Consider the following 25309-nt stretch of genomic DNA (forward strand, 5'->3'; position numbering starts at 1 on the left):
GTTTCCATTTCAATTACCATAGGTAATCCACTACTAAAATCCACTAATCCAATCCAATCCATCAGCCTGTCTGCGTCCACTGCTGGACATAGGCTTTCAAGAGCGCGCAACCAAACACAGTCCGCTGCCTTCCTCATCCACCCGCTCCCCGCCACCTTCTTCAGGTCATCGGTCCAGCGGGCAGGAGGACACACACAATACACTAATACCATGCTATCAATTACCAAAGTGAAAACTTGTTTAGAAGAGTTAGGCGATTTTGGTATGGGTAACAACTTCAAAATCGCGTCTAGTGCTCGGAATGCCGTTAGATGTAAAAACTAAACTAATTAAACTTAATACCTATTTTTTTTTTTAAATTAACATTTTTGATACTTACTACAATTATTATTTATTCATTTGAAAATCCATACTTGAAACACTCATCACTACCTACCTAAGTATCACGTATGACGTACACCTGCTGTAATGCAATCGACATTGACCTTTCGTGTTACGTCATTCACTACTCCGAATTATTGCACGCTTGAGAAATACGCTGTACCGCTCTGCCTGCAAGTGAATTGACGGCGATAAAAGTGCGTGGTTCTGGAATCTTCTAAATATACAAGTGTAAATTAAAAATTTTCAACACCCCCGACAAATCATTTTCAAATAAATAATTATGTATATCTAGGCAACGTCCATCTTGACAGCTTGACATTTGTCAATTGACACTTGAATATTATGAACCTAAGGGTTATCTAACCTTCTTTTCTATAAGAAAACTAGAAAATAGCTGATAACTTTTAAACGACTGAACCAATTTTTTTGGATTATAGCTAAGAACACTCTCGATCAAGCCACCTTTCAAACAAAAAAAAGAAATTAAAATCGGTTCATTCGTTTAGGCGCTACGATGCCACAGACAGATACACAGATACACAGATACACAGATACACAGATACACAGATACACAGATACACAGACACACAGATACACAGATACACACGTCAAACTTATAACACCCCTCTTTTTGGGTCGGGGGTTAATAAAAGGGTGACTGACTAATTGATTGATCTGCCAATGCACAGCCAGAGCTATTGTACGGATCGGGATAAAATTTGGCATGCAGATTGCACATAGCTATTATATGACGTAGAATAGTAGTAAAATAGGCGTAATGTAGTAAAATAGGCGTTTGAAATTTGTGTACGTAATCCACGCGGACAAAGTCGCGGGCATAAGCTACTTCTGGATACATTTATACACGATTTATCCAAAACTAAATCAACTTACAAAAGATCGTTCCTCAAATTGTACTAATTGACTATTATAGACCCTGTAACTTATTGCAAAGTCTGAATTGAGGGTCTCGTAATTATATTTATCGTTACCTTTCCCTTATGTACGAAACCTTAGCTTAACTTATACAGTCGACTTATACATACATTTGACGACCTCCCAGGCGCAGTGGTGTGTGCTGTGTCTTATAAGTGGCAGATCCCGGGTTCGATTCCGGCAGGGGCAATTCGGGAATTTATCATTTCTAAACTATCACTGGAGTGGTTTGGTGGGAGGCTACGGCCGTGGCTAGTTACCACCTTATAGTTACCACTCTACTAACAAAGCTATGCTCCCAAGCGATTTAGCGTTCCCGTACGGTAAGGTGTAGAAATCGATAAGGGTTATGGGTTTAATAAAAAATGCCTTACCACTTCCACCTTAGACTGCATTATCACTTACCACCAGGTGAGATCACAGTGAAGGGTTAACTTGTAACGGAATGAATAATAAAAAAGGACATTCACTACAACCTTTTACTACATGAACATAAATGTAGCTTAACTAAATGGGAACGAAAGTCGAGTCAATAATGTAAGAAACTTTTTTAATCTAGGAGTCCAATACTCCGCCATAAAAACGCAGAAGTTGTGGCAAGTTCCTAAAAAACTATATGAGGTAACAAGTTGTAACATAACTTTTACCTATAAACTACCATATAACCGTGCAATTCCAAGCGTGATTGGGTTCACGTACAAAGTTTCAGCACATAATAAAATCAATAAAAAGAAGTTATCTGTTGTTATTAGAGTTCTGCACCTTTTCATTATGAGGTATAACTCAAAATTTAAATAGTAATTAATATCCTACTAATATTATAAAATATGTGAAAGTGTGGACGTTTGGATGTTTGTTACTCAATCACGCGAAAACGGCTGAACGGATTTGGATGAAATTTGGAATGGAGATAGATTATACCCTGGATTAACACATAGGCTACTTTTCATCCCAAAAAATCAAAGAGTTCCCGCGGGTTTTGAAAAATGTAAATCCACGCGGACGAAGTCGCGGGCATCAGCTAGTATAGTATGAGACTATGTGTTGATGATAACTTTTTTACCCCCGACCCAAAAAGAGGGGTGTTATAAGTTTGACGTGTGTATCTGTCTGTGGCATCGTAGCTCCTAAACTAATTAACCTATTTTAATTTAGGTTTTTTGTTTGAAAGGTGGCTTGATCTTAGCTATAATCCAAGAAAATCGGTTTAGCAGTTTGAAAGTTATCAGCTCTTTTCTAGTTACTGTAACCTTCACTTGTCGGGGGTGTTATAAGTTTTTAATTTACACTTGTTTTTAATTATTTCACATGTATGTCAGCAAATATGAATTTCCATTCCTTAATTGGAACATTTATTTCCACAGCATCCTTTCACCAATCGGTTCCGGTGGCAGTCCAAGCTCGGGCAGCGAGTCATCCCCATCAGACTCGGAGTCGGAATCATCATCAGCGGAGTCCACTTCGGGGCCGGCACCCCCCTCGGCTCCCACCCCGCCCAACCCCCAGCCCGCAGTCCCTCCCTGCCTGAGCTCGTGGGGGCTGAGGAACTTTGCACCCCCGCCCGCGCACCCGCCGGACCATGCGGACCTTAGCAACGTCCTTGCTGATGCCAAGGGAAAGCCGGTAAGTTGAATTCTGTATATGAATACCAAGAAAATAAGAAATACTTGTCATCAGTTCTAAGTGATCACCACTGCCAGTGAACATTTGCAGCACCGCCAATGTGTGACCAGCTTGTAAGTTTGTTAACTCTCCCCTTGAATAATTCTATAATAGTTATAAGGAAGGAGAGGACTTCGTCTGTGTTGGCGTTTGCTGGCGCGCGTGCTCTTTCTTTTTGGAGTGTTTTTTTTTTGTTAAAAGTGGCCGGGTTTTGTGTTTTACTGGTATTTTGGTGGTGGAACTGACTGGGAAGCGCTCTAAAGAGGTGCCGCGCGTGTGTCGGCGAACGCCAGCACAGACGAAGTTCATACTTATATAGTTTTCCTAACTTGTAAATAACTACAAACTTGACATTGGCTAATCTTTGTAAAGCCAGACGAGAGAGAGAGAGAGAGAGTAAGAAAGGAAACACGCCCAAAGGGTGTGGATTCTACTATTAAGAAATTGTTTAGTATTTGAATTGCCGGGAATCGAATCCGGTATCCAGAACTGCACGGGAGGTATAATCTTCTTTTTGATAAGACTTACTGCTTTAGGTATCTTCTTAATGGAAGCTTGAAGAAGACTTTATGGAAACCAGTCATACCATAATCCACATGGATATATTAGAACTTTGTAAGCGGATTTTTCAAAAATAGGCTACATAGTTGTAACCTATAATATCTATGTTGTAGCCTGTACATACCAAGTGGGATACGCAACAGAAACTTGAGCTCACTGTTTGATTATATAGGAGTTCTTGCTGATACAGGTATACGCATCAGAACGTTTTATATCTCGAAGAAAATTAAACCCTATAAGCTTGATTCACTGGCCATAATAATCATTCCTATATGAATCGCCATTTTGTCAAAAGAGAAACCCACATGAGTCTTTCTTGCAATTTTGTATCCTCCATGCAATAACGGATGCGCAAATTGTCCAACTTCTCGACTTTTTAAATAAATATCCAAGAAAAATCCTACTATCCATACTAATATTATAAATGCGAAAATTTGTCTGTCTGTCTGCTACCTTTTCACGGCCCAACAGTTTAACCGATACTGACGATATTTGGTAAAAAGTAGCCTATGCCTCCGGGATATATAAGCTGACCCTGTACCAAATTTCGTCAGAATCGGTTTAACTGTTGGGCTGTGAAAACGTAGCAGACAGACAGATAGACACACTTTCGCATTTATAATTTTAGTATGCATATGGAAGTATGGATTACAATAGTTTGTGTCGTTTGCAATTTGCACAGTGCTACTTTGACAGCGAGGCTAGTTCTCAGGTGTTGGGTTTCTCGAGATAAACACTTCTCCTTACATGGGATCCTGATTCAGCATTCGCAAAACGACGACAAGCGGCTCCCTGCCCGTGCCCTGACATTCATTTGTTATTCGACGTTTGACTGGATAACAATTTATGAGTTTAATTAATTAATTATGTGCCTTTAATCTTTTGTGATTCAGATTATAAACTAATTGACGTTCCCTGGCTTAGCGCGGGTGAATTATTGACTTTTTCCGTAGAAACACTATAATATCTATTAGTATTGAATTAGTTCAAGTACTTTTTGAAATCAAAAACTTTTTTTAGTGTGTGTATAAGTGACATTCAAAGTAAAGTTGTATAAATATATAAATCTAAGAAGATCTAGATCAAAATGGATGACGATCTCTTCCAATTCGTCGTAAAACGAATGCATGACATAGTCAATCGCGACCAGTCCGTTCATCAGAAATGGATAGACTTGGCTATCCTTAAGAGCAATCTTAGGAGTTGTTTGATTAATTTCGAGAACAGAATAAGAGATCTACCGCCGGGTGATAAAATGAAGATAATGTACAAGTATTACAGTCTCAAGGATACCATGTGGAAAGTTGTTGGTGCTATACATGGGAATATATCGGCTATGTCGAGTGTGAGACCTTTTACATTTAATACTTAATTAACTATGTGATCACTAGATGATTCCCGCGACTCTGTTCGCGTGGGTTTAGGTCTTTTCAAAACCCCTTGGGAACTCTTTAATTTTACGGGATAGCCTGCGTTCTTCCCCGGGATGCGAGCTATTTCTGCATCAAATTTCGACAAAATCGGTTATACGGATGGGCTGTGAAAGATAAGCACTACAGACACACTTTCGCACTTATAATTAATCTTACGTAAGTACCTACCTATGGACTGAATGGTAACGATGATATTTAGGAATTCATCTTAGTAATTATTATGAATGTAATACAAAGTACAATCTTATCAGGAGAATGCGGCGGAGGTCTCTCTGTGCGTCATGTATCCTATTAAATGAGGGCCCCCCCTTCCACCAAGGATTCTTTTGTGAAAGATGTCACGCCATTTCCCTCGTTCTTTGAGAAATGTAGGACTTCGTGGACCTTGCGATCGGACTACGTTCCATAGGTGTCTTACCGCCCACTATGCCAGTAATTACTCTTCTCAAGGTTCTCAATCTTTTCAAGGCTGTCTCCGTCCCGGTAGAGGCACTGAACAAGAATGATGAATAAAAAAATCTTATAAGTATAAAATCATCATGTATTTGTTACAGAGTCCTATATCTGAGTTGTCGGACTCGGAAGCGTCTTCGCCGTCGCCGGGCGCGAGGAGACGGCGGTCGCAGGCCAACCGCGTCATGTCCGCGGCCTCCAGCGACGAAGAGGCCCCTAGGTCGGCTCCGGTGAGTGGACGGCTTTACTTCACTGTACCATACGAAGTACACTATATATACAATATCCGAGTTGTCGGACTCCGTCACCGTCGCCTGGTGCGAGGAGACGACGGACGCATATTATCATATATGCGGCCTTTAGCGACGGAAAGGCTTTTTGAACGGCGCCGGTGAGTGGACGGCATTACTTAAAAAAAATAAGGAGCAACGAGCAGAAGGGTCACCTGATGAAGTGATTACTGCCGCTCATGAACATTTGCAGCACCAAACGAACCGCCAATGCGTTGAGGGCTTTCAGGAATTTGTTGATCCGACGCGCTCCCTTGAATAACTCCATGTTGAAACCTATGTACTTAATTGCATTTGCAGCATATTATATAACTACAACTCGAAGCAGATATACGCATAGAGGCACTGGTGGTTTTTTGTAAATAAATAAAAAATAAATAACTCTTGCAATAAAGTAATGAATATATTTATGTTAAATATTATTTGCTCTCGCTATAATGTGATCTCATAGCAAAATAGCAACTATAACAAAAAATATATGATACGCGGTGTCATATTAGTTATTACGGCTACAGATAAAAAGGAATTTATTACGTAATGCAGTTTCATGATTGTCTTTGTAGTGATGCTCAGGATACAATGTCGTTTGATACAATTGTTTTAAACAAAACATCGTCCACTACGTGGTTTTCAACTTATCATTATCAACCCATCGCCGAATCACTTCTCTTCTCTTCTCTTCTCAATGTGAGAGGAGACCCGTGCTCAGAAGCACGGGTCTCCTCTCACATTGAGAAGTTAGCCACGCCATAGTCTACCACGCTGGCCCAGTGCAGATTGGCAGACTTCACACGTCTTTGAGAACATTATGGAGAACTCAGGCGTGCAGTTTTCTCACGATGTTTTCATCATTAAAACAAGTGTTATTTAACTGCTGAAAACGCACATACCTACATAACTTTGGAAAGTTCGAGGTGCGTATCCGGGATCGAACCTCCGACCTTCCAAAAGGAAGGCTGACGTCCTAACCACTAGACCAGCGGTTCCCGAATTCTTTTGGCTTCGGAACCCTTTTTGTTTCACCATTTTTCGGCGGAACCCTAGCTTTTAGTAAGAAGTAAACTAAAGACGGAAATACACTTACATCTCGTGGCGTGTGGTAGCGCGCCAGAAGCATATCGGTTTCATACATTTAATATGGTTAAAGACATACTTGTATGCCTTGTCGTGTCACGTCCTGTCAAATGTATGAAAACGTATGATCCTGGCGCGCCACGACATGCCACGCCACGTATGTATATTTCCGCCTTAACAGCAACATTTTTTTTCGTGAAATCACACCATCTGAGGCTTTTTGGATTGGTGTCCGCAAAGTTTGATGTTAAGAGAAAGACTTTTTAAGATAAAAATATTTACTTAGTTAGAAGAAAAGGTAATTACAAAAATTTTAATGTGATGAATGAAATCTCTTCATAGTTTTCCTTAAAATTACATCGAAGTCAGGTTTTATGTCCGACAATTGGATGCGGAGGTCTGGTGCAGCATTCAACATACTCCTAAACTTATTTTTCGTGTAGGCGTACGCTGAAAACCCAGCCTCGCATCTGTAAGTTGTCACAAATGGGAGTAATGCTATGATAGCTTTTTCAGCAATGCCCGGGTATTCGTTTTTCAGGCCAATCCAAAATTGACTCGGGTTCATGATAGCTTCAGATTCGAAAAGTTGTTGGAGTGTGGATGAATTTTTAATATCAATTAAATTTTCATATTCCAATACAGTCAGTGTTAAAGGTTTGGTACTAATCCTAAATGGATTTCGGACCCATTCGATTTCCCGTAACCGAAGCTTTTCTTCTGGAAAATATTCCTCCAAAGATGTTTTTAGGTTTGTCAAATGTTCACGTATACTTATCTCTACGTCTGTAGCGATTTGAAGATGATTATATTTTTTGAGAAATTGCTCAAGTAGTGGAAAACACTCATACCTTTTTTGTCCAAGACATTCAATCCACAAGGCGATTTTCTCTTTCAATGAAGATACTTTGTCACTCACTGTAAATATGGTTATCATTCTTCCCTGCAAAGAGCTGCTCACTGTGTTCAGTTTATCAAATATGTCAGCCAAATAAGCCAATCTCATCAACCATCGCTCGTCTCGTAACAGTTCAAGATAGCTAGCACTTGCAGGCGAAGGAAGGGTCTGTAAGAAAACTTTCAGTTCATCGCGCAATTCATATAATCTGTTTAAAACCCTTCCTCTGGAAAGCCACCTCACTTCCGTGTGTAGAAGGAGTGATTGATGCTGACTTTTCATGTCTTCACACGTTTTTTTGAATAGCCTTGACTGCAGTGGACGTGTTTTCACAAAATTGACGATTTGTACGGCTTGATCAAGGACTTGTTTTAAATCAGATGGCACTCTTTTCACGGCAAGAGCATGACGATGTAAAATACAATGACTGCTAGTACAAATTTGCGCAACAGTTTTAATTCTTGACACTGTTCCTTTTACTTTACCAATCATGGCTGCAGCTCCATCGCTGCATACATCAATACATTTATTCCAATCAATTTTGTTTTTTTTCATGTATTCATCAATAACTTTAAAAATTTCTTCTCCAGTTGTATTGGCCTCCAAAGGAGCACAGAGAAACAAATCTTCTTCGATAGATTCTCTGTATGTATCACAAGTGAAACGATTTACAATATGGAAATCTTGAATTTTCGCGGAACCCCTGAGGGTCTTTCACGGAACCTCAGGGTTCCGCGGAACACCTTTTGGGAACCGCTGCACTAGACTATCACCGTTTATCCGTATTTATAAATATTTTTCAACTAATATCAACGGAATCTCTCCAGTATGTATCTTTGATCGCTTGAATTAAATAAAATGGTGTGATCATCAAACAGGTCCGGACGCAACCCTCGCCCTCCGTGACGGCAGCTGTTCCGAACAGCTCCCAAAGCACGGGCGTGAAGCGTGGCAGGCCCCCTAAAGTTCGCACTCCAGAGGAGAGGCCCCCCAAGAAGAAGCGCGGGAGGCCCCCAAAAACGAGGCCACCATCACCCGCGCCCGACAGCGAGCCTGAGCCCGAGCCCCCACAACACAACCCTCTCCAAGGCACCAAGACACACATCTTCCGCAAGGTACATACATAAAATTCTAGTTTCTCTTTAAATCTAATTTACAACTTAATAATTATTTTTCTTTAGACTCTGATCTGATATGTGGGGTCACATATGGCTAATGTATGTGTAATGTTGTGATTCCTCTCTACTAAGCGACGAAACCTTTTAAAACTCCTAAAATGTTAAAGATTAGTAAATAATTCTCAGCAATACTAAAGCGACTAAATTATTCTATTCCCAGGTATTCACACAAAGGAATAAGGACGAATGCGGTGGCAAAGGCGGCAAAGGAGGCAAGGGGAAAGGAGGAAAGGGCAAAGGCCAGGTGACGATCATCGAAGCGACAGCTCCTGAATCAGGTGTCGACGATGATGACCGTCGCGTCAGAGACCGTTCCGCCGAAAGGAGGAACGAGGAGGCCATCGCCCGGGTGTCGCCTCCGCAGGAGCCGGAAACGCTCACGAGGAAACGGGAGGCGGAGCGGATAGCTAACGAGAGGATACAGGAAAGAGTATCCATCGAAAGGCCCGACCATCGCCGCTCCGCAGACAGAATACCCGAACGACCTACAGAAAGAACCTCAAACGACCGGATACCGGACCGGACGGACCGATTCCCAGACCGACAGTCCAGCGATAGACTACCGCCAGACCGGCTGTCCACCGATCGGCTACAAGACCGATTGTCGAACGACCGGTTATCATCCGACAGATCGTCGGATCGGTCGTCGCTCTCGTCTTCGGAAAGAAAATCCATCGACCGGCTATCTGGAGATAAATTGTTACTGGAACGAATACAAAACGACAAACTTTCGGTCGAGCGGATACCGAGTGAGAAGCTCGATCGGCTGACGAGCGATAAACTATCACACGATCGTTCGTCGAGCGATAAGATTTCTCACGAACGGTTGTCGAGTGACAAACTCTCGCACGACCGGCTTTCGATAGAGAAACTGTCGCACGAGCGGTTATCGAGCGAGAAAATCGGTCACGATCGGTTATCGACTGACAAGATCGGTCACGATCGGTTATTGAGTGACAAAATCGGTCACGATCGGTTATCAAACGACAAAATCGGTCACGACCGGTTATTGAGTGACAAGATTGGTCACGATCGGTTATCTAATGACAAGGTCGGTCACGACCGGATATTGGCTGACAAACTCGGGCACGAGCGTTTAACAAGTGAGAAAATTGGACACGAGCGGTTGGCGAGTGACAAGTTATCAATAGAGCGGTTGCCGGGGGATAAGTTACCGTTGGAAAGGGTGGAAAGGATCGCGACAGAACGGTATATCCGGGCCGAGGCTGATGTCGGATTCGTACAGACTTTATCGAGTGGTAAGATTATTTTTTGTTTCTTCTCACTAACTAGTTAAATTTTTAAATACCTGGGGCTTCGTTTGTGCGGATTATGGGTTTTAAAAATTCTATGGAAACAGAGATGGAATAATGGAATGGATAAAGAGTATCCTTTTTGTTTTCTGCAAATTCTACCAAATCTTATGGAAATTGGTTCAGGGACTTAGGCCTGGAAAGGTAACAGCGAAAAATCTACTTTCGCATTTATAATATGGGTAGTGATTGATTGACTAAGTTTGAGGTTCCTTTCCTCTGTACTTCAAAAAGCATACACAAAGGTTATTACCACTAAAAGATCTCAGTCGTATGCACAAAAACCTGCAACTTGGCGGTGGGTTCCCATTGGGTTGAGGTTTTCTTGGAGTTTAGATTTATTTATCCCAAGAAAAAACCTACCAATATATGATTAATTAAATAGGATGAGAATTCTCCGCAATGAGGTAGCAGAGAGAGACAGAGAGAGAGAGGGGGAGAAGAGAGAAAAAAGAAGAGAGAGAGAGAGAGGGAGATCTTCAAATAAATGTATTTGTATCCAGGTGGTGAGAGGGTATCGCGCGGGCGGCCGTCGTGCACGGTGCGCATCCCGCTGTCACGCTTGCGGCCGGACACATTACGTCTGCTGCAGCGTCCCGCCAGGAGGGCCAAGCCGCCACCGCCCACACCGCCCACGCCGCCCACAGACCATGTAAGTTCCATTTTTGTATTAGCGACCCACCCCGGATCCGCATGGAAGCATTAGCTTGCCAGGAACTATTTACTACAGTTACTATAGGTTTACGTTTAACTTTAACTATTTACGCAGCTGAGGAAGTTCTTAGATGGAACGGTTAACAAATAACTTGATGGAAAAAATAAATGGCTTGTAATCACATCCATTTTAATTAACCCCCGACCCAAAAAGAGGGGTGTTATAAGTTTGACGTGTGTATCTGTGTATCTGTCTGTGGCATCGTAGCTCCTAAACGAATGAACCGATTTTAATTTAGTTTTTTTTTTGTTTGAAAAGTGGCTTGATCGAGAGTGTTCTTAGCTATAATCCAAGAAAATCGGTTCTGCCGTTTGAAAGTTATCAGCTCTTTTCTAGCGGGGGTGTTATAAATTTTTAATTTACACTTGTTAAAGAAAAGTTTGAGTTTCTCAATCAGCACCGGTTCGAGCTGTGCGTTGATATGCCAATTAAACTTTAAATGATGTCTCTAATGGTGTATTGAGTATAACTGACCCTATGGTTTCCCCCGCAGTCGCTGGAAGGCGGGGGCTCGGCGCTGGAGCGGCGCGGGGAGCGCACGCCCATCTACTACTCGTACTTCGAGCGACTGCCGGCCGACGCTCTCTCTGACGAGGAGCGAGACCACAAGTAAGTGTCTCGTTACATACTTTCGGCAATATCATTAGTAAATATCGACGTCATTATCTGAATCTTCGGTAGTTATTATACCTTTTTAGACATAATTTTATGAAAAATTTGCTTAACTATCTACATGCTTCTCAAATTATGCATTTTTACACTTAGTTCGATTTTCCGTCCTTGTTCAACTTGACGACGCAGTGGCGCTGAAAGCAGATGTTACCAAGTCAAAATATGTGTTGTACATTCACGCGCATCATTATCATCATAAGTATTTAAGTAGTACACAGTACAAAATCTAATCATATTCACCAGATTTAGGTAATTATTGTCTGCACACTTGTTTTCGCATCTACTTTTGGACTAATCAAAGCACTTCTTCCGCAATCCACAGATACTACCTCACAGAAGCCAAACGCCTCAGGACGGCAGCGGAAAGAGAACAGGAACCCCTAGCTCGCGTCATGCTATACCTGGAGTCGGTGCTTTGTTTCGTTCTAACGGGCCGAGTGTTGGAGCTGGAGCTCGATACCAAGCGCGCCTTCACCATCTACCGCGAGACAATCGAGTACATCAAATCGATTCACTCGATGCCGCAGCGGTTCCGAGCGTCGCCTCATTCCACATTCAGCAAGCTGGATATCCTCAGGTCAGTATGCATCCTCAGAATCTTAGACGCGATATCTGGAGTCGGGTCTTTGTTCCGTTCTAACGGGCCGAGTGTTGGAGCTGGAGCTCGATACCAAGCGCGCCTTCAACGTCTACCGCGGTCCACGAGTCCACAATCGAGTACATCAAATCGATTCACTCGATCATTGCCGTCCGTCATCATGCCGATGCGATTCCGAACTCTCTCGCTATCGGCTAATATGCCCAGTTGCAGCACGAATACCATAAATTGAACCAATGAAAACAGTTGTGATTGTAACAATGTTATAGTGAAATGGAATGATAAAGTTAATTGAGTGTCTTGTAACATTTGGTTGTTTATTGTAATTTGTAACAATAATTTTCATTACAGCCTTCGTGTACAAGCTCTCTTATATCTGCGGATGTTCAAAATGTACAATCGGGAAGTGAAAGAGTACAACAAAATCGTTCAGGAATACCAGCAAAAGGTTTGTTCTATTCATTTAGAGTTTGAAAATTTAATTTTTATTTTGGAATGAATAATGATGAAATTTTAATTTTTCGCACAACGCTTCATCTTTAAGTGCTACAACCCTTTGAGGCCAGGGTCAGCTCCAAAAGATTGCTCCATCGATCTCTATCATTCATAAATTTCTATCGAAGGATATTCTCCTATGTGATCGGGTCTTCTTCGTATTATTCCCACAACATTTCGACACAGGATTATTCAAGGAGCGGATCTAAAAAAGCTGGCATCGCATTATCGGTTCCTGTACTGCAAATGTTCATGAGTGGCGGTAATTACTTAACATCAGATGACCCGCCTGCTCGTTTGCTCGCTATTTTTATTTAGATAAATGCGTCGTCCGAAGTTGAGATTGTTTGATTGTTGACGGTCGGGTATCGGTGTTGCAGCCGGCCTGCGCGGAGGCAGTGGCGGGCGGCGCGGCGGGCGTGTCGGCGCGCTCGGCGTCGCCGATGTCGCCGTCGCCGTCGCCGGCGGGCTCGGTGGGCTCGGGCTCGGGCTCCGGCTCGTCGGGCTACTGCTCGCTGCCGCACGCGCCCGGCGCCGCGCCCGCGCCGCCCTACTGCGGCTTGGCGCACGCCGTGCCCGCGCACGCGCACAACGCGCTGCTGCAGCTCACCAAGTACTACACCTTCCTCTACGTGGCGCACGACCTGTGGGAGCAGGCCGACTGCCTGTGCCGCCTGCGCGCCAACCAGGGTGAGTGCACCACCGCCAACACTATAACCACCATCACCACCACTAACACCACTAAACACACCATCATATAAATAAAATCATTATGTTGGATACTTTGACCTTAAGAGAGAGAAAGTAAGTGCCTACCTGATTTATCCCCGCAAACACTTTTTTCCAAATCTTCACAACATTGTGTAGATAAAATATGACACTAACACTGACAGTTGGAAATGAATATGTGTTGGACCGAACGAGGTACAAAACAGGTTGCTTGAATTTATAGGATAATGTTCGGGGCGAACGACTAATTAACTAACATTCCTATAATAACCTTTTGCAATCCCAATAACACGAACCCATTTCTCTTCCAGACCTGTTCATCGCAGTGGATCGCAAGTGCGGACCCCTCACGCTGTTCTCAACGTTCCGCCACCTCGTGCAGTACGTGCGGCACGCCATCTCGCTGCTCAAGAACGCGCCGCGCGAGTGACCGCGCGCGTAATGACCGCGTTACCGCGCGCGTGAGATAATACGTACTTTGTGTATTTGTGTGGACAGTGACACGGGAAGTGACTGATTGTGACGGGGTCTGGTGACCTGAGTGATTTTATACTCATTTACTGGCAGGAGACAATGTGATTTTAATTTTTGTATTTTAGACCTCTTCCGAATTCATGCGAAACTTTGTACAAATTTTTGCTACATCTTATTTTTTCTACCGAAAAAAATCTGCGTTATTATATCGAGCCTTATTTTTGTCATTTGCGAGCATATGGAGCCCACTTCCTTAAGTACAGATCTGTCACGTTGACAAGCGATCGAAGCTGTCAACTTGACAGTTTTAAGGCAAACCCGCACTGCGAATTTCCACCGCGCGATTTTATACGTAGAATTCTGTGACATACGGTTATTCTATGAAGCCGCGAAAAAAATACACGCGGTAAAAAATTCTGCAAGAAAAATCGCGCGGTGAAACTTCTCAGTGCAGGCTTACCCTTATACTGGGATTTTACGACGCGATTCTTAAACATGAATCTCTAAATGTATCAAACAAAGTTAGAGGGCAGAGCTACTGGCTAGATTTTTCGTCATAAAATTAAAATGAATCTAATTACTATTATCGCCGATATTAGCAAGCAGTTATTCCAAACGGAATATACATTTATTTATTTGTAATTTCGCACCTGTTTGGAAGAGGTGTGAAGTACATTGATGTTAATTTACATAAGGTGGAGCTACACCTGCGTGTACGAACTATGCACACATCGCGCATAAATCGAGCACCTATGGACGTGTTTGTTCGTACGAACAGGTCTCGAACGCATATATAATTACCATGTCTGTACTCCTAAAAACTCACAAACTCACGACTAGTACGACACTCGCGCAAACGGCTAACGAACCACTCGTGAACACGTCCACATTATGTTCTTACTAGATGATACCCGCGACTTCTTTTAAAAATCCCGTAGGAACTCTTGCTTTTCCGGGATGAAAAGTTGTCTATGTCAGTTTCTGGGAGTAAGCTACCTCTGTAACCATATAAACCAGTTAAACGGATGGGCTCTTTGATTTTCAAAATCAAAAGTAGTCCTTTCCTGGGATGTAAGTTAACGTACGCAGGTGTGGGTCGGCCTTTAGATAACGGAAATGACGGCTGGCACACGCGTTGATCTGCGTGCTATGAATTGTAATGAGATTGTTTCTGCGTGTTTATCAACTCGGAAGTATAAGACCATACCTAAATCTGAGATGTATAAAACGTTCTTTGACTTTGCTCAGATTTAAGACAGAGTTGAAACGAGACGGAATTATGTCTCTTACATAAATCTGTCTCGTTTTAACTGTCTTAAATCTGAGCAAACTTAAAGTAAGTATAGATCTCGGCCTGAAGTTATAACTATCAAAGTTTGCGCACTAACTGTTAACTACTTCATACATTATTATTATGTAACTTCCCTAATAGAGACGGTGCGGTACTTACGGGCAAGAAATTCAAATCCAGTCAATGTGCTCTTAATATGTACAAAATATTATAATCGAATCGGTGTACGACAAGAAACTCGGATTAAATCGGTATGCATGTATAGAAAGGAACGAATCGAATCGATACGCACGTTGGTTATTGGAGCAGTTACAGTTTGTGCGCGTACGCAGTTAATACGCAGCTTTAGGTCTTTCTGATAGAAAAAGTTCAACGTCTTAATTTTTATACAGATTGATACGCAAGTGCTATTACATTTCGTCATCAAATATCATGTTGCTGAAGATAATTACATATATTTTATAAATCATTATAATAATATGAAATTCAGGATATTTTACCCAATTCAGGATATTGGACCAAGTCCACATATTATTCAGCAACTAACATATTTTTAAAATCGTATATTAATTCTCATCAAACTTGTAAGAAACTGACACGGAATATACTCGCAAATATACCATAGGATTTTACTATTTTATCGTTTTTAAAATCGGACTAATTTAGCCTAAGATAACGTTAAAGCATATTTCATTTAAACTAATCCCTCTATGCAAACACACAATCATGAATTTTCACTATCATTTCGTTGGTAAAAGTTTATTTCGAAAATATGTACCTAGTTAATTAATATAATATCCTATTTGATTGGTGAATGTTTAAATAGTAACTAGGTAATTTTTTTCCTTTAATAATTTAATATAATATTTTATTGAATATTTTAATGGTCTATTTTAGAAGTATACAGAAAATTTTAATTCCACTTTTATAGGAACAGTTTCTTCTTTAATACCTATTTTTCATTTGTGTAAAAGGATAAGTCATGCTTGCTGGCATGACCACTCAAAAATATTTCACGCAATAGATAAAGTCGATAAAGAGAAAGTCATTAGAAAACATTGTTTTCTGGGCCAATATCTAATGTTTTACATTACCTTGGCACAATATTTTTCTCGCGGTGGTTATGCTAATTTCATATTTAATAAAAATTCGGTCATACTTATAGAAATACCTCAGGTCATGAAATATTTTTAACAAAATAAAAACAATATGCGTTAAAACTTATAAAACTAAATATGCCCTAATGCTAAATGTTATACGAAATCAGAAATTTAAAATGAGAGTCCCCGCGATACCTTTTCAATTTAAACTGTCGGAAAACTTTCTGTCGCACTCACTTTGCAAACGTCAGAAAAAGACGGCAAAATTCTGACAGTCTACGATCTCTAGTACAATTAACTGTTCGAAAATTTTCTGTCACACTCACTTTGCAAACGTCAGAAAAAGACGTGTGAAAAATCCGGCAAAATTCTGACAGTCTACGATCTTAATTACAAAATTTATGAGTAAAGAACATTCCGGCGGGTAGGTATTCTTTTCTACCAGAAAATTTCTGATAGTATGAAGGACGAAGGTGCCTTGAAGCTTTGTACAATCAAATAGCAGCTAAGTATAACCAAACAATTTTTTCACTAGTTCACTTTGATTAAAAGCAATAATAGAGGATCTTGAAATTTTACAGCTGTTTTTTTATTGAATTTAGATTATATTAGAAATATATTTTGTAAAACATTTTGCGGAATTTGATATTTATAATGTGCTTATCAAAAAAGTATGATTTTTAGCATTTTTTTGTGATATTTTGGTGTTCTTTTGATATATATCCTTTTGGTTCAAAGATACAAGAAATCGTTATAAGTTTTCTAATTGAATATAGAATCAGTCAAAATAATTATAAATCTATTATGTCTGTGGCTGCGTTTGCTTATAAGCTTTTTAGTAGCTTTTCGATATAAAAACCTACTTTTTAACCTACTTTTGTTACTACCCTATGATAGGGGGTTAAAAACATGAAACAATATCATACGAGTATGATAATAACAATAAATTAAATATGATGAGACTTAAGTTACCCATAAATTGAGACTTAAGATGGATGTGTCGTATAACCGGACAGGACAAACAATATCGCTTTACAGTATATATTTAAAATATTATTATAATATATATAAAGATAAATAAATAACAGTATGATGGCACTCGCAACGTTTCAAGAAAACAGTTTACTACATGTATTAGTTTTAATAAGTTTCAAGTTGGATGTGATGTAATATATAACACATTTTACTATACCTAATACAATTAATGCTTGGAAATATAATTATATTTTTGAAGTTGATTATTGCAGTTATTACGTTCGTAATATTTATATCATGTGTGTTTATATACGAATAATAGTAGTGGAAATAACAGTATTTGGACTCTTTTTACACTGTGATGCAACTTAAGTCCAAGCAATAAATGAGAACGATATGACAATTGTGACAGTGTAAAAGCAGCCAATAGGTGCTGTCCATATATAACGTCATACAAAAAGGTGTGAAGTCTACAATTACTTGATTAAAACTTTAAGTACCTATATGAAATAATACCAAGAAAAATAGGAATTGTAATTAATGTCAAGAAACATGGAAAATAATCAATGGACTTAATATGGATGGTTACCTTATAATACAAGTAATAATTTATGCTAGATTTTTATACGCGATAATAAAATATAAATACGATTGCAAAATGATCGACTTTCAAAACTTATCCCCAAATAATAGACAATAGTGTACAGTTCACATAATATCATAGTTAATTCAATATTCATCATGTATTCAACTAAAATATATATTTATTACATCCGTGAAGGAAATGGTCACATACCTACATACACACCTACATATTGTTGTAATACATTGTTAAATTCATATAATGGATTGATTTAATGTCTCTAAAGCTGATTGATGATTTTTTATTTAATTTAGTAATTATATTTATAGTTTCATTTATAGTTTCATTATATTTATAGTTTTTACCAGGATACAAGATATTTAATTGTTATCAATTAATTTCAATTCTAGTTTCAATAATAAATATTCAATATCATAAATTATCGATTTAGTTTAATTGACAAATCATTTAAATAAATATTTAATGCAATTTTTTCTGATTGTTGCCATTGTAAGATCGAAGCGTTTTTTTTAATAAATATTGGTTATTGTATGTATAAATTTATGTGTTATTTAAAAAAATCTTGAAAAGGCAATACAACTCTTACGAATATACCGTTGGATAAACCCAGTATCGACTGCCAAAAATGATGGCGAAATTGCCTTCGCATTACGTTCACTTCCCAAGATGTTGACCAAAAAAATTGTGTATAAATTGTAAATACCCAGTCGCAAAGCGACGAACGCAAGAGTCGAACGAGATTCTTATTCACTATGGCATCAAACTAGAGGTGTCCAACTTGACAGTTCTCACATGAAGTGTCAAATTTTGACGTCTCATTTCGTGAATAGTTACAATTTTAGTGTCATAGAGAATCAGGGCCTAGGGTTTCTCTCCAATATGATAAGTCATAGAATAATCATATCTTAAGTGTTTTTGTTTGTTTTAAATCTTTCTAAAGGGATAAACCGGGAGCATTGTGTTTGTACCTACATGCGTACGACACACTCGCGCGGGCCAATCGAGTAATATCTCAACACTAAAGGGATCATGTAGTTCTTCGCAATAAACTGTACCCCTAGTAAGAGTTTGCGTCTCGAAATCTTTGATGGTTTTCCTAGTCTCGATATTGTAACTTCCGAGTAAAATTGACAAACTCGTTCAAAGGCGGACATGCCCGATTTTTATATCACTTTTTTTGCTAACGACGACGCTCTGGTTGTCAATGTATGCAATTGTATGTGTATGTATGATATCGAGTTTCGTTTTCGAAAATACAAACTCATTCTAGAGGTACAGTTATCTATCGCTTTAACGAAACGCGTAGTTTGGGATAGATTAGTTTATATTTCTTCTGATCGATTTAGGGGTAATTTGATGTTATTGTAAAAAAACATGAACAAGTATTAATCAATTGAACACTTTTCGATGGATCAATAAATGAATTACGAGAAAAAATGCAATAGCGGCATGTTTGTCGAAATATTTTTTCTTGTATACATATCAATTGACTTTTTGGTGGTGGTAATCAGTTTTAGTTTTGTAAACATTGAGTAACTGATCTCCTTGAATTTAAAAGTTCGAGAAGATAATAAATCGATTAATTACACTGTCTAAATGAATTACACTGTCGTGCAGTGTCGTAACGCACTCTGACGCGACGGACGACCAATCGGAGAGCTCCACGACAGAACATATGAAGATTTGGACGCTAGGTACACGTAAATTATCCAATCAAATATATGATTCCGATCACCCTCTGCCGCAAAACACGATGCGTCAGTCCAATGTGCTACCACCTTAAGAATATCATGAACTACTATTAGTTGCCGAAGTCGTATGAAATAGAACGACGCATTACGACACAGATGTTTGTTCAGAACTACAAGTATATACAGGTCACCAAAATTATCAGTGAAATGTAGCTACAATTATTAATTTTTAACAAATAACTGTAATTCTGGAGCGTTTTGTAAAATTTGAGTACCCAATTTTGTAAAAAAGTAACCCAATTATTTGACATGTATCGTGCAGCAAACGTCAAAAAATGTCAATATTTCATGTGCCCTCAAATATTAAGTGGCATTCCAGTATTTGATATTGACAAAAAATATCAGCAGTAGATATATATTTGTTTTTTGATACAGTAATTCGAACGGATTTAGTAAAAATTGAAGACCTACTTTTATACCTAAGTGTTACAAATTATAAAATAGGTGAACATCAACTTGAAAATTAAAAATTCATATACTTAACACCAAAATACATATAATTTTTCTCTTCTAGGTTGTTTATCAAATTTATGTTGTGATTGTAAATACAATTATTATTATTATATTATACATTTTGTAATGATATACATGTTAGTGCCAGATAGGTTTTGTATGGACGTTTTTAGTAAGATTGTAATTTGTCTTGCCATGCGTTGTGACAACACTGTTAGGAAATCAGAGCTGAAATAATAAAAGTACATGACAAAAAGGAATAAATACGACTCATAGCAAAGTATCAGTTAATATGAATTTAAGTTTATAGTTATGTCTAAAGTTATCACCAAAAATTTGTCATAATTTATTATTGAATTAATAGTTAGACTGCAAAATAAATACAGAGATGACTTATCTGTAACGTAAAAACTGTTTGCATTATTACCTACTTATATATATTAGGCTTGATTTTATTTCCAGTTAAGAATCATGTTCAAACCCCACCCGTTGCACTATTGTCGTACCCACTCCTAGCACAAGCTTAACGCTTCGTTAGAGGGGAAAGGGGAATCTTAGTCATGATTAAAAATGGCTAATATTCTTTAAAAAAAATGTTTTTTCTAAAATAAGTAACACAAAAGTGATATTATCACGTTATTTTTTTTACTACTTATCATTTACTCTAACTGTTGTTTTATTCAACAACAAAAAAAAAAGCAGTGTTGTCACGACATCTGGCAACACAGTTTGCGCTCGGTCGCGAACACAAAACAATAATGGACAAAACACAAACCTGAAATGTTGTTATATAAGAAGCGAGATGCCTTGTACATAGTATGTTATAAGAAATGTGTAGTTTTCATTCAATATATTTTAATTTATAATGTAAACTATATTTATAGATAAGCGGACAAGAAAATAATAATAAATAAATAAAATAAGAAATTATTGTGTAGGTGAGGCCTGACGTGATAGTGCGAGTATTTCACGGGAATTATTAATTAATTATTTGGAGCAAAGCTTTTTTACGGACGTTTAAAATTACTTTTACCGAAAAACGCGAAGAAGCTTCGCTTCTGGCGGGCGTCCAGCTATGACGCCTGAATTTTTTTATTACAAAAAATTGTGTTTTTTGGAAGATTTAAGGTGGAAACATACTTAACACACGCAACCCGTTTGTAATCAAAAGCTCAGAACGCTTTGAGTAATTTAGTGTGAATCTGATATTAGAACACTGATTCGTTTGGTGTGTTAAAAGTATGTCTCCATCCTTATTAATGTGAATGTTTCAAACGTTCGAGGTAGGAGAGCTTGCAGCGTTCGATTTAGTATATTTTAGAGTAAAGGGAGAGCGCGATTTTGAACAATTCCGTAAATAATTACCGTAAGTTAGTTACCTGTCGTGAACACGCAAGCCGGCGTAGACTTTTCCCTACTCAAATATTTATTGCGAGTTGTCCCTCTTTTGCTGGGGTCATCTGTTAAACCGATAGGGACACAGTAGAGGGTTCTAGAGATTCTTATCAAAGTGAAAGATGTCATTTTGGTACGCACTAATTAATAATTTTGAGATGCGAGTTGCGACAAAGTCCAAGTTTTAAAACGTGACCTTTTAAATCAAATCGTTGGCCAGAATCATACTACAAGCACCGAACGCGAAGCGAAGATCGCATCGAGTCAGGTTCCGTTTTAAAATTATGTTTCCGCCTTAAATAACTAGTGTCCTTAGAGTAAAGCTTAAATGATGTCGTTCTGTAACTTGTAAAGCTGTCTTTATCGGTAAAAGAGGCGCACTTATATTAATGGCTGCTTTTGAATGCAACTAAATGCGTTTACGGTATGCGGCATTCATTTATTTTCTGTTCCATTCAATATCGGTACTTACGATTCGCACAAATTATTTAATATTTTAATTTTTAATTCGTTATTTATTATGAATTTGTTTAATTTATTGTACTGCGCACGAAGCGAAGTTTACTTAAACTTTAAAATTGGAGATACATTCGCGGGGTACCTGCAACTTGTACTAGAAACACGTTACGGAACACTTCACGCATGTTATGAGTATCGTTAAGAAGGTAGTTGACCAGAAACAAGACAACACCCGACACCACGACGATCTAAATTGCTTGTATCAATCAGGTGTCGTCAGCCGTGTTGTCGCGTACGTAAGATATCTACGTATGATATTGGTAGTGTTTCTGAGCATATGAAATACTAAGATTAGATATTTCTGCCATTTTGCTCCTTTAAAAGCTATGACGTCTGTATATAGACGGCAAGTCTCCGTGAATGTACGCCCGTTTTGTTTTATTTTGACATGTTGTGTATAATTTGCATTATTATTTATTTTTAATTAGTCAAAATTTTAGTTGCATCTCGTTCGGAAACTCGCAAAAATGTACTTTGAATATTATTCTTTTTTTTTGTTAACGTTCTTAGTTTTAATGTCACGGTACATAATTAAAACGATTTGTTGCTTAATTAATTATTATTTAAGCTGATTTTATGGCTTTGGTATTAGATTTTAATACGATCAAGTGTCCTTTGTAATCTGCAATACGAGAAGATGTCTTAGAAAAAATATCTATTATACACATAATAATAAATGATTTAAATTTAAAATAGATACATATAGATTAAAAATGCAGCCTAAGTCGCGGACCTATGCGTTCCTTTGTATTGTAAAGTTACCTCACTATGTATTTCGCACGCGTCGTTTTTCGAAACACTTCGGAAAATACCTATTACGCTATAATCTCAAAAATGAATCCTAAAATTGACGCCAAATTCTTAACGACAAATTTTAATCATAAGAATATGTTTGAACGCTGGTTGGGGAAGCGTTGAGGTGCAAATACATTATAGTGTTGTGGTGTGTTGTAACTGCGACGATCGACTATTTGGAGCCGCACCTTGGGCGTAAAGTTCGTCATCCGCCACGACAGACGCGTCTTCATACAGAATGTTTTACTGCGATCGCCTTCTGTCACGTCACGACACACAACAACACTGTAATGTGTTCATACCTTTAGGCGATTGTTCTAGGAAATTGTAAAATACTGTTTTTTTTTTTTTGTTTTCTTCCTCTTTAGTAACATCTTGTGTTGATAGCGTGTATAATTTGTTTTCTTTTTTTATATTTACGTTAAGAGATATGTATAAATTTTGTTTTCCTCTAATTTTATTATTTTGTGTAACTATACCCTATGTTATTGATGATAGAATACAATAATTTTTATGTATAGTACATTTTCTTTTTTTTCTTTTCCTTTTATTTTCCCGTTTTAGTTGCAACGCCTAAAAGAACAGACGGCTTAAATTAATTAATATTATGGTCAATTTAGGTGGTAACACAAATTGATTAATAAATAATTATTATTTTTAAAATAATATTACCTCTTAGGAAAGCAATTATAGTTACGTTAATGTTTTGGTCGGTGCCTAAGCCAAAAACTTCAATTAAATTAAAAACTCAACTAGGTATTTTGAAAAGATTTTTTGCTTTCATTCTCTCTGAGCAATATGCATATTATACAACCCAAGACTCTGTAGGTAGGTATGCCTTACACAGAACGGCAGAATAATTATTATTATTATTAGTAGGTACCATTATTATTAGCTTTCAGTAGTTAATTCAGTTATTCACATTGGATAAATAAGTGAATAAACAGCTAAAACATCATAATATGGCGGAAAGTCATACCTATACCTACTTACCTACTTATTTTTACATAATCACGTTCTTCAGTAACATAGCGCACTTTACCTGAAAGCCCTGTACCTACAGCTATAACAACTCGAGTCATAATTACTATCTTTAAAGTTACTGGTTTCGCATTATTATGCGGACATAACGTAAGTATTAAATTACTTTGTTTAACTTATATTTTAAACATTAAAATAATACTGCACCAGCACAAATTAAATACAACTGAAAACAATAGCGACACCTACTGGTAGTATTATGTATAGGTATACAAAACCGATAAGGGGTAGTATAACTGCCATACCCCTTCCAAGTTTCCATCTATGACGGTATAATGAATGAGTCAAGGACTAAGGGCCGAAGCGCAGCGCAGAGCATTTTTCACAGTCAAAGTATTATCGACATTGTCCTCATTGAAATAATATCTAAAATCAATTGTGCATCCGTGCGGATACTCGCGCATCCGTGCGCAACCCCGCGCGTGTTCACGCATTCTCTGTTAGAAATTCGCGTAATGTGTCACGCGATTAGAAAACTTCGCAGGCTTGATCTGCTCTGCGCTCCGCAATGTCCGCCGGCCCTAACTTGTATAGGGATTTTTAAAAAGTTGTTCGATAAAGAGCTCTAGATCTCTGGATGACGAACCAATCGTGCGGCCAAACAGCCCTGCCATCGCACTCCACTGTGTTGGTACGAAGTGGCGGATAACTCACAGCGCAGTTTCAAACTGCTTCAGCTCATTTCAAACTACGGTAATATAATATAATATATAAATATCGCTCACCCTTCTTTGAAATGTCACTGTTCACACTGAGTTGTGACATTTCAAAGTAATATATTATATTACTTTGAAATTACATACATTATATTATATTCCCGTTGTTTGAAATGAGCTTTAGACGTTTATTAGACAAGGATCGCTGCAAGCTCGCGACAAACACAAAATATTTTAGGAGCATGTGACACTGCCTTCAGATTCGTAAATGATGAGAGATAGCGCTCCTGTGGGTTGCCGAGTGATATGCAACCTTTTTAGGCTAGGGACAAATAAAATGGAATCCCGCGAGCGAAAACGTGCTCGTAATTTTTTTTTTATGTCTTCGAAGCACAAATATTTCAATATTTCAATGTCGGAAATTCGTGCATGGTGCCTTGTTCGCTGATTTTCGCTACATTTGTCCCTAGTCTAAATAGTATCTAACTTACACAACATTGGATAGTAAAACGAGCTAAGATGGTTCTTATGTGATTTGAAACAGTAAGGTTTCACTTGCACAAAGACGCTTGTTAAACTGATCGTAGTTATTTTTTTGTAATTTAACACGTTTATTATTAAAAAGTAGTTACCTACATAATTGTGTACGCGGCTGCCAAGAAGTGAAAGCATTAAATTTGATATCAGTTTAGGTGTTCTTGTGCAAGTTGGGCTATATTCTGAACTAATAAAGCGCTTTAGCACTGCATTTGCGACTAAGTCTTAGATCTATAGAGCGAACATTGACTTTGCTCAGACTTAAGACACTGTTAAAACGAGACAGCGTTATACCGCTGGCATGAATCTGTCTCGTTTTAACTGAAA

At 38.5% G+C, this 25309-nt stretch overlaps 1 protein-coding gene across 4 annotated transcripts in view; it reads left to right on the plus strand.

The window, feature by feature from the left end:
• Positions 1-23271, plus strand: part of LOC123876385 (AF4/FMR2 family member lilli) — a 343642-nt gene extending 320371 nt beyond the window's left edge. For all 4 annotated transcript variants that reach the window (XM_045922616.1, XM_045922615.1, XM_045922614.1 and 1 more), the window contains 10 exons: positions 2685-2943; positions 5531-5659; positions 8570-8806; positions 9030-10128; positions 10686-10834; positions 11391-11506; positions 11892-12146; positions 12519-12615; positions 13043-13352; positions 13703-23271. In XM_045922616.1, coding sequence (XP_045778572.1) covers positions 2685-2943; positions 5531-5659; positions 8570-8806; positions 9030-10128; positions 10686-10834; positions 11391-11506; positions 11892-12146; positions 12519-12615; positions 13043-13352; positions 13703-13821 — 2770 coding nt within the window. In that variant the 3' untranslated portion in view covers positions 13822-23271. The remainder of the gene's footprint in view (positions 1-2684; positions 2944-5530; positions 5660-8569; positions 8807-9029; positions 10129-10685; positions 10835-11390; positions 11507-11891; positions 12147-12518; positions 12616-13042; positions 13353-13702) is intronic.
• Positions 23272-25309: the final 2038 nt, after the last annotated feature.

Source organism: Maniola jurtina, chromosome 21 (assembly GCF_905333055.1).
Source record: "Maniola jurtina chromosome 21, ilManJurt1.1, whole genome shotgun sequence".
Taxonomy (NCBI): Eukaryota; Metazoa; Arthropoda; class Insecta; order Lepidoptera; family Nymphalidae; genus Maniola; species Maniola jurtina.